Source organism: Aythya marila (genome assembly GCF_965140915.1).
Source record: "Aythya marila genome assembly, chromosome: Z".
NCBI lineage: Eukaryota > Metazoa > Chordata > Aves > Anseriformes > Anatidae > Aythya > Aythya marila.
Genome location: NC_139080.1, coordinates 80,834,352 through 80,848,994, shown reverse-complemented (window position 1 = coordinate 80,848,994; position 14,643 = coordinate 80,834,352). Strand labels below are relative to the sequence as shown.

Genomic DNA, 14,643 nt, shown 5'->3' with positions numbered 1-14,643 from the left:
CACTGTGTTTTGACATCAAAACGTGAGCCAAATATAATGAAAAAAAAAAAAATCCAAATGCAGTATCCTTTATCATTTTGCACACAATATGTGCAAAACCAGAGAAACTAAATGGCATTTTTAAAAAGAGTAATAATAATTAAAATAAATAGCTAGCCAGCAGTCTAACTAATTTGCAAGAAAAACTTAAAAAAAAAAGATTATGCATCTTCTTCATAGTACTGGCTAAGGTTCCTTTCTGCCAGCTAAGAAAACAGTGAAGACAGCAGTACTATGAGCTCTGTGATCACAAATCTTGTTAAATGAAACCGCTTGCTATTTCATAACATCTGAAGTCAGATGGTTAAAGGGGGAAGGATGTTATCTCCTAGTTTCCCCATATGTAAGTGTTGTTCTGTGAACAAATTATAACCTGCCTATCTACAAAGAACAATAGCAGAAAGCATTTCTCTTTCGCGTTATTAATAATGAAACTGCCAAAAGAAGACAAAATACAGGTGAGTCTCCTTAGTCAGCTCTTCCTAATGAAATATGTGTCCCAGCACCAACGATCTTTGTCTTCTGAATGCAGTAATAATAATAAATGATGGAAGAATGAAGAGAGCTGAGGTTGTCATTTGGTCAGGAACTGACACCAAAAATCTTGCTGCTTTGCTCTCCCCACCTGTTGTGAAAGGAGACAAATTACCCGTGTGTCCCATGAGTTACACAGTTCCCACAGCAGTGAGCACAGATAATAAAGAGCAAAGACAATTTATTTTTCCTCCACTTAAATACCTAAAGAGTGGATCTTTTACCTCTTCCCTTTGTTGCTCCTAATCCCACCCTTGCTTCCTGGTCCTCTGAGCTATCTGAGGGAATGAAAGGAAAATGCCTGCCACCATGTCCCCCTTTCTCCACCCTTTCCCTGAGTTCACAGTGGTTGCCCTCAGGGAATGCTCTCCAGGAACCCACCTGTGAAATCACTCAGGGAACTGCATGTTCACTTTAGCTGACAAACAGCACATCCCTCTGAAGCTATACCTCCTGAGCCACCTAAGGGCTGCAGCTGGATCACTTTTAGAGGACTTGGTCCAGGGGGCTGACTAATAAACCAAGTTCTCTGTCTTCATGCTTCACAACATGCCACCACCTCCTTCTCCTGCTCCTTCTATGGGCCAGGTACTAGAGAAGTGTGTGGCACAAGTTGAGGCCTTCTTGCCCATTTTCAGCATGGCCTGCATGGCTTCTCACAATTCCTCCACCATGTGAACGTGGCAGGATGGGATAAGAAACACGCTAGAAGCTGTTATTGCGCACAGCCTTTGAGATGTCTGCCTGTTGTTACAGACCCTGCAGAGAGCTTTGGGAATGTATTCCTCCTGAACCTGGTCCAACTTATTTCTGGAGATCTCTGCGGCTATGTAGGTCTCATTAAGCATATGTGAGAGAAGAACTGAAATCCACCACCTCAGCAAAATAATAAAAGCCAGAGAACTGTGTGTAGATAAGACCTCAACTCTACTGAGAGGAAATGGAAGCATAAGCTGAGCAAACAGCCTTGCATACTCTATGGTCAGTGCCATCACATTCAAATGCTTGCCTTTCAAAGGTATTTTGACCATCCTGATACTAGACTGAGCTGTGAAGTGGTGGAGGATGCTGGCTTTAATATTCTCACTACTCTACTGTGCTTCTCCTAAGATGAACTTTTAAAAAAAATTTTTCCTCAGATTTACAGTACTGTTTATGGAGTATCACTGTGCCTAATGTCTCCAGCATTCTGCAGTCTTTCTAAAACTGATAAAAAATGCACAGATACGCCCTAATACTGTCCCCGACATCAGGCTGGAAATAATCTTCTAATCCAGGAAATAGCTGGGATATGTAGCTACCGACGGTTGCTGTGGAGAAGGATAGATCTGCCTAGTTATTCAAAGTTTTCCAAATTAAGTCACATGCAGCAAAAGGGAGGACAACAATTTTTCTGCCAGCTTTTGAGTTATGCCTAAAAATTTTATCCTTTCTGCTGCCGTACAAGTCATGCTCATTCGATGTTTCTGGGCAACAATTTGTGCTTGTGGTGGCTCGTGCTGGAGGACTTTTTTCTTTTTCCCCACTTCAAGAGCCTGCATAGCAAAACACTGCTTTCAAGTCACCTTAGGTTACAAAACCCCACATCCTAGTGAGAATTGGCAAGAAACAGGGGGTTCAGGTTGAAGATGTTATGGGTTGGGCAGCCGAGAGGCTTTCACAGAGACAATTATTTTACCCTTTTGTCTTTCAAAGTCCTAGACTGTAGTGTATTACAAAGGCTGTTGTTTCCTTTGCCTCCTTTGTGAAAATGCACTCTGATTTTGAGCATTAGACAGACAAAGCAGCAAACAAGCAGGCCCCCAGTCATGAACAGCAGAGGACTCGAAGCCACTCTTAATGAGGCTGTATTAGAGCAATCTAAACAGCATGGACCCCATTTGTGGATGACCACATGCAGTATCTGTCTCTGAACTGGAATTTTCTAATCTCCAGCTAGAATGAAATCATACAAAAAGAGAAATGGCAAAGGTGCATGAAAAAGAAAGTTGAAATGAAAGAGCAAATCTGAAACAAAATGGTCAGTCCAGAAAAATGACTCCAAAATGGTAGACACATGTTTTGAGTCAAGCAAAAAATGTTTTGCTGAGAGGTTCTCCGAAATCAATACAGGTCCATGGAAGTATTCAGCTTTAATAAACCAGTGTTTCTCAGCAAAACACAGATTTATTTTTCAAAACTTCAACCACTTCTCTGTATGTAGTTCATCTAGTTCAGTTTTGTTGTCAGTATGTAAGACAAAAACCATATATATATTGCTTTGCATTTCTGTGCACAATAGTGCATTCCTGGAGCACAATTTTTCTACAGATGCTGTAGTACAAAATGCCTAATCCAACATCTGTTGAAGTCCATGGCAAGATTTATCCTGATGAATTTAACCTGATGAGATGTGGGGTAGGATAGGTGACAGGATTAAATAGCCTATAGCTCCATGCAGCAGCTAAACATTAAGTAGGTACCCATTAAAAATGAAGTATTCTTTACTGAATCTGTTTTATTCTCTTATAAATAAAAACCAGTGTTCTACAACTGTTCTTCTACCTTTAATTCTTTTTTACTTTTTTTTTTTTAAACTGTGACTAGAAGTCCTGTATTTTTACACTTGAAAAACTTTTCCTCTGATGATGAAGGCCATCCGTGGAGGCCAAGGAGCTTCAAGTATTTAATCATGTGTCCAACCAGAAAGTTTTCAAGGCTCATCAGATACATGATTAGGTACCTCTTAAAAAAAAAAAAAAAAAAAAAAAAAAAAAAAAAAAGAATTAAGAAGTCTGGCAAAAGTCATGGAGGGATGAGATGAAACACACAGATAATGTTTCAGAAACTCAGGGCCATGTGGTTTCTGTAGAGTCAAAAAATCTGTGATCAAAGTGAAGAAGGTTTTTATTTTTTAACAAGATTTTTAGATTTTAAATCATGTATTATTATCCTGGGCCACTTTTATTTTCCAAAAGTCAAGACACTTTGCACAGGGTAGCTTTGTAACCAGAAAACAGCTGACATTAAAATGCTGAATTTAAGCTTACAGTTAATGTTGTCCAGACTGGCTGTTTTGTTGAAATTAGTGCCTACTGGTTTTAATTTACTGCTCCAGTTAATATTTTTTAATATATTTTGATCACTATGACTCCTTTTTAAAAGTAATTCAGATTTTCAAAACACTGATTGAGGTCTCTTTTAACTGCAATTTAAAATTAGTGTTTTTAGATTTTCCATCAAAGAGACTTTAAATCACAAGATAGGAGTGAAGATTTTAAGGAGGGCTGAAGAAAAACCCTTTCTTACCTGCAAGATTAAACTTTGTAATGGTTAAAACAGATGCCTGCTCTGCCACAGACCTATTCCTTCAGAGTACATGTAAATTTGAGTGCTACTCATCCCTTCTAGGGCTGGGTGGCATTTGCTTTGGTGGCCTTACTCAGGGAGTATAGTCTTACGCAGCACAAGTAAAAGCACCAAGAGTAGGTCTTTAATCACTGCCACTGCACTTCAAAAGAAACACGCAGCATGTGGCCAGAGCACTCGAAGCTGGGTCAATGGGAACTTCTCTGGCTTTCGTACAGGAGGCAGAGGAAACTATACAGGGACAGTGTAAAAACTGAGGTCAGTGCATGAACATCTGTGCTGCAGACCCTTGGCACTGGTGCTACCTGGATAGCTAGCTTCGACCTTCCTCATCCACAGAGGCACTCATTGTTTTTCCTTTCAGCAGACCATAAATGCATGTAGCCACCTCCCTCTTTTATTCTTTTTCAGCCACAGAAGTGTTCTGCTGGTATGATTGGGTACTCAGGTGATGAGGAAAGTACAATGGTGTAATGTGAGACACCTAATGAGCACAGAAAGAGCTATCGGCACTGCATTGAAAATAACTGTAAAGAATCAGGGTCTTGGAGAGGACTGTTTTGGCACTGTAGGAACCACTGCATAAAACTTCATATTGAGTTAAAAGAAGTCAGAGCCAACAGAGGATTTCATGTGTTATGTTACTACACTGAAATACTGAAATATTGGGAAGAAATTGAGAATACTGAAAATACTGAATATTGGGAAGTGATAGAGAAAACTTCTGGATAAAAGAAGACTTGAAACAAGGACCTAAAATTAAAGCTAAACTGCCTTTTTTTTTTTTTTTTTTAATCCCTCTTTTTCTGCACCAGAAAAGGGAGAGGGTGGCTCGCTCTGCAGTCGCTGTTCAGACAGCTGTCTGAGATGTGAAAGACCAAGACGCTAGGCAGTGCGTCTCATTACTCACCACATGCATAAATCTTATACCAAAAGCAATGAAGAATTATAGCTGGTTGCTGTGAGATCCCGAGTACCTTCTGAGAAGGAGAGAGAAAGTTATCAAAAAATTCAGAAATGTATGGCAGACAGGCATTCTGAAGGAGGGCATACGGTACAGCGTTGCACTTCTGCATTTCCTTGCACAAAAGGAGGTGTATTTGGCAAAACCTGAGTCATCTAACAAACAGCATTTAATTAAGTCTGATGTAATGTTGATTGCAATTAAAATTGCTAGAGAGCAAGCATGGCCTCTACTAAATTATGTTGGTTCTGTTTCCTTTTTTTTTCTTTTCTTGTAAAATGATCCATAATCATAGTCTGTCTAATCCTTGGGTTGCAAACTGATGAAATATTTATTTTCTGGGAAACAAGGGCAACAGTTTGCAGAAAGAGTGATTCTTAACAAGGATGTTTTTAGGACACATGGTATGTTATTAATTTATTATTTTTTTAAGTAAAACTCTCTGAAAGTACATTGAAAAGGTACATGTTGTTTGGAAGGGGTGAAATTCACTCACACTAATGTGTTGAAAATTTGGAATTTGTCCTACCTACAGACTAGACTACAGGCAAACCACAAAGTCCCCCTTCTTTGCCTTTTAGACAGTCTGATGAATGATGTCCACTTTAGTCAATTTTAACCACAACACTTACAAATAATCATAGACAATTTTGGGAATGGACAGAAGGAGTGATTTGACAAAATTCTGCTCTGCAGATTAAAGCAAACACTCCTGAACGTAATCAGTCCTTACTCCTTCATGCAGTTCCTTTGATGTCCACTAGGACTACTTCCACTACTTCCACATGCAAAGTTTTGCAACATCTTTTTTTTTTTTTTTTCCAACAAGCAATAAAGAACAACACAAAATAATAATTTAAAACATTGCAGGTAAGAATGTGTGAGAACAGTCAGAGCATAACATTACAACAGATGTTAGGATTTGTTCTTAGACAGTAAGGTTTGGTCATAAATGAGCCTTCAAAGCCTGAGTTGGAAATATCTGTGGCTGCAGTTCGCTCATCATCCACAAAAATGGGGACAGTACACAATGCACATTTCAAGCATTTGTGACTGATAAAACAAGTCACAGGACTGAGCCCCCTACAAATTCTATTTTCTTAGTTAAAGACCAACTCAACACAAGTTGCCTTCACTCCTTAATGCCAATAGTACCATTTGCAACCAAAGGAACTTCATCAGAGAGGCCTCCAGGGAAATTCTTGAGTAGTCCAACCTCCTTATGCTGCTGAGGAGGCTGCAAGTCCTCGGATGTTTAGCTGGGAAGACACACTCTAATCTAGATGTGACCCACCTTCCAATAGAATCAGTGTCCTCTTGCATCAGGAACAGTCCTGTGATGGAAGGGATCTTAAAGGACAGAAACAAGGTGATGGGTTCCTCTGCTAATAGACACAGTTAGCTGGTCTGTGATATTTGAAAGGCCTACACAGCAGCCCACATGTTGCACATCATGATATGCATGGAAAAGTTATCTGGAGGTGTAGGGGAAGTGGAGCTGTAAGTAGTCATCACTAATGACAGAAGGAAATGTAGGAGGGATGTTCTGCAGAAGGCTGGGCAGATGGGGCCAGGACCACCATGGTGCCATAAGAAGCACGGTCAGTTCCATGAAGGCCTAAGAGACAGGCAGGGATCTACAACTATAATGCAGAGGTAAGATGATGTTATAGGGAAGAGAAGCTCAGCTTTACTAGAAGCTGGTGGACCTTCTGGGACAAATGGAACCTGTTCAAGAAGTAGCTGCACCATAATAGCAGAGCCAGGCTGCTAGTATAGAAGATGGAAGAGGTTACAATGCAATATTTTACCCCAAAGACAAAGGAAAGCTGACGGGCATGGAGGAGGTCTGGATTAGATTGATGCAATCTACTATGTGGATGTGGTAAATACTTGACATGTCTCTGAAAATACCAGGAGGAACAGAAGCGGCAGTAAGAAAGGCAATTTAGAGCAGTGCTGGTTGACCAACACATGAAACATTAGGTGAGTAATTATAACTACTGTAGAAGCCTAAAATATATGGTGCGGCAAAATGTCTTGAATCGAATGATAGCCCCCAGTTCACTGGCATCTCAGAGACCTGAAAAAGGCCTGGCTTGTACACACTCTGTAAACAGCCTGTCTTACTGCCATCACTGGAAGCAGAGCATCAGGCTAGATGATAATCATTTATCTGGTCAAGTACATTTCTTCAGTTCTCGTGTTCATTGGCTTTACACAGAAGAAACCAGGGTGCAATCAGGCACTGAATTATGTATTCCACAGTCCCAGGCTGATTGTGGATATGGTGTGTCACTCCACATAAGTACAACAGTACCCAGGCTGGAATCTTACCTTAAAATTTTGCCTCTATCTGCCAATGTTACTTTAGGACATTTGTTTTAGTTTGGTTTCCTCTATTTTTTTTTCAAAGCCATACTGATAAAACAAATTTTAAAGACTGATGTGCACCGCAAGAACTGAAACAAAACATATATTAAATGCTTTTCAGGGTTAGAGTGGTGAGTGTACTGAAAATTATAACTAAAAAAACGCTTACGTTCATAGCAGTAGGCATCAAACTTGCTATCTGGGTAAGGAAAGCCTGTTTGGTTCTCATAGCGATACAGGGTTCTCACCCCAAGTAAACCTCCACCACACTGGGGCCTAGCCACCGAGGCAGGGTAACGAACACTTCCATCTGCCAGCCAGCCGTAATCACACTGGTCAAAGCCATTCCTCCAGGCAACATACAGGTTCCCAACAGAAGCAAGGACGCCATCTCGTTTCCGACACAACTCTTTAGCTTCCTCGAAGGTGAGCTTCTCAGGAACGGAAACATGAACCACTTCATCTAGAGGAAGAAAAGAATAACAAAGACTGAGCATCAAATTCCACGATCAAGTCAACTTAGCTTCCCTCTTCCTGTCCTGTAAGTTTGCTTTCAAATTTTGCTTGATCAGTTTTTTGCTTACACTTTTGCTCAAAAAAGCAGATATTCAGAAAATCAAAAGTGTCAGATTTCATTATGAAAATGTGCCTACCTCAAAGTACAATTATTTTTATACAAACATTATGCAATGAGTTACATTGTGGTTGGAGATTGGGTCCCTTCCCCAGTCTCTAGGCAGAGGTAACAGGAGCCTGGAAGCTCCTCTGTGACCTCTGTTAGAGTAGACTTTGTGATTCAACTATGCTAATTAAATCCAGTCCAACAGAATTTACTTTCTCAGTAAAACAAATCCTTTACATCTGCAAGCCTTTTACCTCACCTTTTTAGTCGTCACTAGAATCTCACTTGAGACACACACACAAAGCAAATGCTCTTCACTGCTGCTCCGCAGCAACTTCGAATGTTGTATTTACATCAGTCTGGACCTTGCCCCACAGGGAACACAGGTGAGGGAATGCACTAGGCAAGCTGTGTGCACAAAGCACTTTTTGTGTGAAAAGCTGAATTAATCTAGACTGCCCCTGCTATAATTTAGTTTCCATGGAACAGTAATTTGAAAATAATAACTTCTCAGTTGGAAACTGAAAGAAAACAAATAGCATGTCAAGTATTTTACTTCAAAGTCAAATTGCCATTATGCAGTTGAATCTGTTGCCTTGTTCACCCAAACACTATAAATGAAATCAAGGCTCTGATGTCTGTGTCCTGGGAATGAAGTAGTAAGCTGACTCCTTTCTAGTTTTTATTCAGACTTCAGACCTAAAATCAATGCATTCAGATGTAGAAACAGAGCAAATTCAAAATATTTGTTACCAGACGGTACTTCTCTTCCCCACCCCTTGTACGGTGGACCAGAACACAATGGACAGCACTGCTAATTCACATGGGACATGCAATCTGCCATACCTCAGCAGTTGTCTCAGGGTAACCTAGCAAAAGGCAGACAGACTACATCACCCCAAGCACTTTCTTTCACTTCAATATTACGCTTGTTTCGAGCTTGAAAGGAATGCAAGCGTGAAAGGAGGCAACATGCCAATTTTCTTTTTCCTCCTAGGTAGAAACTCTGATTTGTTATTACAGCTGTAATATCAATTCCACTGGGTAAGTTTCTTTATGCATGCTGTAGGGAGTGTCCAACTTAGAGGTAAAGTACTGTAGCTACTGAGGGACAGAGCACGTCTATAAGGCACACTTTAAGGTAAGGAAAGTGAAGAATCATTCACCTCTCAGAAGTGCCAGAGTGCTTCATTCAGCTCTCCAGACCATAAAGAAAATGCACTTTTTTATTAAACACTTCTGCAGAAGACAGCTTTTTCTGCATCAAGGGGCAGATCTGGTATTATGGCCAATAAAGAATGGTGGATGCAGCTATCCCACAACACCATCCCCATGGCAAATATCATGAAACAGCGGAGCACAGAAAGACCACTCTAAAGCAGCCCCTTCTGTTCTGACGACTCTTCAGCCATGCAACAGTTGTGGTGTATATGGAAATTAGTAGTTAAAATTGTTGCAATTAAAAAGCAGATAATATCAATCCAGGTAGACAACAAAATAAGACAAGGGAAACAATGTATTTTATAGGTTTTCTCGCAATAAATACGATGCATCAAAAATAAAATAATGTCAAAAAATCCCACAGCATTCTTCCTGGGAGAAACTTACTGAAGACAGGAAAACAGGTAAACAGTGCAAGATTAAAAACAAGCAAATTTTCCATCAACTAATCTGGATCACTTCCTCCAAATGAAGTTTGTGCATAATATCATTGAAGTTGTGGATATTTAATCCTCTGAGATGATACCTGCAACTTGTTAAAGCAAGGAAACTTAGCGAGCAGTTTTGTCTTGCTATGAGATTTCAAAACACAGAGTTCAAACTGTACTTTTGTAGAGTATTTTGCAGAGACTTACCTATCCAAATTGCACAAGCAGAGTTTTATACAGAAATATACCTTGAATTTGCCTTTGAACATGCCTGTTTATGCAATACTGAGGGCAGTGAAATTTTAAAAGAAGGGTGGTATGTCTTCCTTTATACTCAATCTATTCTACTGTACCATCAGCAATTTATTTTGTTTGTCTGCTGAATTCGGCTGCTCTCATGCAGACACCATCTTTGTCAAAGGGTGTTCTACCAGAAAAACTAAATGATTAAAACACCCACATGTTTAAGAAAAAATGCAGTCTAACCAGAACAGTCCAGCAAGTAAAGTCCAAAGTAATTTTTTTTCTTTGCCACTCATTTGGCAGTTTAACATTATAAATAAATAAATAAATAAATAAATAAATAAATAAATAAATAAATAAATAAAGAGGTTAAATTCACAAGGAATGCAAAAAGGTACCAGAGTGATCAGTAAACTGCTTTTATTGCCATTCCATCATATAACAAGTAAATATTCGTGTATTTCAGGAATGTAGATGACAAAATAAAGGGTAAAAACATGTTAAAACATAGCAGCTTGCAGTTGTTCTGGGTAAAGAGTGGTTTGCAGGAATAGCAGGAATTTATCCTAGGAGATATGACTCTGCAATTTGGCTGTCCAGTATGAAAACAAAATAAATGTATATATGTTTGTTTGAGTGTGCACTTGATATATGTAATAATTGTTGGCACAAATTGCCAAATAAATAAAATAAAGCATGGGTTTAATAAAGGCCCTTCATTATAAATTTTCTGCAATCTTCTTCCAAAGCCACATTACAAATAATAATAAAAAATAATAATAATAAATAATAATAAAAAAGTTTATGTTTTCTGTCAAGCACTTGAGAAGAAAGCAACTCTCAAAATGCTTCATCAACTGGATAGCATCAATTTCATTTGCAGCAGCCCAAAAATATGTGATGAGCAAGTCTGCACAAACTTTCCTGCACCTTGAGCAGACTATGGTCATGTACACCACATGCACAGAAGTCAGCACTTCAGGAATATACTGACCCAGAGAGCACAGAGGCAATTTGTCAGAACCTACTGTTTGTGTATACCAGTGCAATCACTTGGAATTTAGGGGTATGTAAAAGATTTGTATTTCCTAAAACCAGCCTTATGTAATTGAAACTCATACAGAATTCCCCCATCCATATGATGAGATAAGTTGCTATCCATGTTACCTTTCTGACATGATTAGTGTCCCACAGCAGTGTGGAAATTCAGTTCATAGTATGTAAAAAGAATGCTGGTCCTACTTCTCTGAACATGCATTTAATACATGTAGCCTGTAAAAATTATTCCTGTTTTTGGCAGCAGAGTGGGTTCCATACTTAGCAAGAGGATTGCTCCTATCAGTCTTTTAAAGTGTCTTTATGATGATATTTGAAAGCATCTCCATTCCTCAGCCAAAAGACTAGAAGAGTACCCCAAAGAAACTCTGAAAAGCATTGATAAACAAATGGTATAGCCACAAACACCAGAGTAGGGCAGATTTATTATTATTATTATTATTATTTAAAATCTATCTGCAATGTTTTTATATCTGTAGTCCACTCCAAGGAACTTAGCAGTGTTATGCAGGCAAACCCCAGGGCTTAGACCAGCAGACGGAGAGGAACTAGTTCTACAGTTCCAGGGAACAAAATGGAGACCATGACAGTGTTTAGACTGCAGACAACAAAGTAATGTGTATTATTCCTGGTAACTGTTTAATTTCAAGTTTCAGGTCAATTGCCCACCCATGGTGGTCAGAGCAGTTGAAGAACCCCCAGAACTTTCCTGTTACATGGATTTGTTTTGCCTGGTTAAAACAGACACCTGACATGTCTTTTTCCCCTCTTTCCTTCTCCCCTCTCTTTCAAATACATCAAGCTACATGAAGAAGCCAGCTTTTTCCCTTGAAGACAAAAGCTGATTCAGCCCTAAGGAAAAAAACTTTAGATCCACTGACTTATCAGCTAGTTTTATAGCAATCTTCATTCCTTTGAAGGGTATTTCACTTATTCTGTCTCATCAAGAGACATCTTACTGAGCTGGGCATGTTTGTAGGTGTGAATTTCATGAATCATACATCTTAAAAGCAAGCACAGAAATAAGAGCAGGCTAGAACCATAGCCGGGGGTCAATACACAACGTGTATTGACTAGGGCAAAAGTAATGAATTTAGCTGTAGCCCTCCAGCACAGACCTCATCAGTAATTTCTCTTCCCATAGATGAAACCACAGTTAAGGGATTGGTGTGTTTTTACTTCCTAGAGGAGCTCTTCGAGCCTGGCTATGTGGCAATCTTTCCCCAGAACACAGCATCATACCCTCAGCTTCACATGCCATCATGCAGTGTGCCAGTATCAGCCAAATGAGGTACAAGGCGCTGACACCTGGCAGGTGAAGGTATCATGTGCAAGTGATTTTACACTTGACATGACAGAAATTTTACAGATATTTGAAGGATTCTATGAAACTGCAGAGACATTTAAGAGAGAATATGGGAGTTTCTCACAGAATGCTTTTACAGATCTGGTAACACACCAGGTGGTGTTGATGGTGGCTGGTCAACCACCTAAGAAGTGTCCTCCTTATTAGCCAACCCATTTGGAGAAATGACTAGGAGAGCCTTGCATTTATAATGTAATCCCCCTTTTCACCTATATTAATCTCCCTGAGTAACAAGACTCTTAGTTATGACTGTCCCAACTGGGACTCAGCAACACAGGGAATACATGTAAGTGCTCTCACGTGGTTGGGTGCTCAGATTCTACAGCCTGCACTACTTTCAGTGTTGCGTAAACAAAGACATAAAGAAAAATCAAGGGAATCCAGATGGATATTAAATTCACAGAACACTAATTACCCACAAGAATTTCCATTTTCTCCTTATTTCTTTCTATCTTTAGCCAGAAGGCCCTTGCAAAAAGGCATCTACACTCACCAACAGGACTATCAGACTGCTTGTGTACCAGAGAAGAAGAAATACTGCCCGCATCAATCCCACCTGTACACACATACACGAAGACATCAGAAACCACTACCCTTGTCTTGCTTGCTCTGGAAAAAGTATTATCTGTCTTCACCACAATAAGTGTCCTCAGAGGCTACGTACAGTTAACTTGTTTATTAATCTAGCTCATGCCTCAGCCTTCCTCTCCCAAGCTGCACAGACAAGGTTTGTTGTCTCAGCTGCACTTCTATTCCTCTGTCCTGCTGCTGATAAGGGCTGCTTCTCTGACACACCAGGCTGGTAAAGAGGTATCCTTAACAAAGTCACAGATTATGGTGAAATGCTCTCTAGGAAAGGAAAACCTGGAAAACCACTTTGGATGTCCAGCTTCATTCAGCTGTATTCTTTAGAGACAACAGACAGAGTTCTGCTGCTTTGAACATTTTGGCACACAGACCTAAGTAGCTAGGTTCAACTTTAAAGCAGAAGACTAGACAAGATGAAGAAGTCTTTTTCTCTCACACGTTAGAACAAGTTAGTCGATTCCTTTTGATACACATCAGTAACAATTTAATTAAGCTCTCCTGATTGTCTTGAGTCTGTTTTATGCAAAACTATATGCTGAACAGGAATCCATTGCACTTGACAGGACTGGAAGGCTACGCTTCTCCCACAGGCTTGCCCTCAAGCATGACGAGTAGCTTGGCAACCGCTATACCCTTAGATAGCTCTGCTGTAGTTGCGAAGTGTCACTGTGTAATACAAAGGGGAAAAATTAACTTTGAATTCTTTTTTTTTTTTTTCCCTTTTGTGCTTTACTCTCACAAAAAGCATTGATAAGTCATGATTTTTGGAACACCCTAAAGACAAGTTTTGTCACGTTCTGAGCTCAAATACCACATTGTGCATAAAAAAGCACTATGGCATTATTTCCTATTCAGTCTCCTCTAACTGGGATCCAATAGAAGCCAATGCAAAAGCTGTGACCCTATCAAAAGTCATGAACTGAGAAGAAAAGACCATTAAAAGACCATGTCTTTTTAAAAATCTCATTGTTGCTCTGGAATCAGAACGGGCTCCACAGAAGATCTTTAGCTGCCCAAAACACAGAAGACACTTCACACCTGAAGCTGTATTTTAGATTATGACTTTTTAAATCATTATTGTTCTCACACAAATTTCCATGACAATAGCAAAAACGTGTGAGACTAAGCAGAAAGTATTTACAGGACATCTGGTTTTGTTTTTTGCCTTTTTTCTTTTTCTTCCCTACACTCACTGGGGGGCTGGAAATGGTGTATGGAAATGAGACTTTATAATCTTCCCCACAGCTAATCCAAAATAACTTTCTTAGCATGACTCCCCATCTGCATATTATATATGCTTATTAGACATATATGGCTTCTAACTGGCTTTGGCCAGAAGATGATGCTACATGGAGTAGTTTGTGCTTTGGCTCTGCAGCATGCTCTCACGGCTCCTCACTTCATCAGTGGGCTTTGGCAAGCAGATTTCACTTTGTCTCCATTTCTGACATCATGGCAGTATCAAATGAATCATATACAACCTTATCTGAAGACAGAACCTCCATCCTCATCAACCACTTCCTTTCAAGGGAGTATCCTGTAGAAGACACTGGTGCAGACACTTTTCAGTTGGAGGTGTGAGGAGAACCTCAGACTTATATCCAAACATTTGGAGCTGAGTTGCTTTAGATTAAGCTCTTTATTAATAAATCACCTCCTGCATTTAAAGGTATTCTAAATGTTTTTTAACACTTAGTACAATGAAATATGCAATGAAATATAATGAATGTAGAATCAGCTTGTAGTAAGAGCCCATGCCAAGTGCCTATTTAATGATATATTGACTCTACATTCTTGTTTTTATCATTAGGAGGTCAGAAATTTTAAATCCTTCCCAGAAGTATTCTCCCATGTTTTTTAG

The 14,643-nt window shown here is 39.5% G+C and overlaps 1 protein-coding gene across 4 annotated transcripts in view; it reads right to left on the bottom strand.

Annotated features, from left to right (window-relative positions):
* Positions 1–14,643, bottom strand: part of VCAN (versican) — a 113,443-nt gene that overhangs the window by 64,674 nt on the left and 34,126 nt on the right. For all 4 annotated transcript variants that reach the window (XM_082783544.1, XM_082783546.1, XM_082783547.1 and 1 more), the window contains exon 6: positions 7,428–7,721. In XM_082783544.1, coding sequence (XP_082639670.1) covers positions 7,428–7,721 — 294 coding nt within the window. The remainder of the gene's footprint in view (positions 1–7,427; positions 7,722–14,643) is intronic.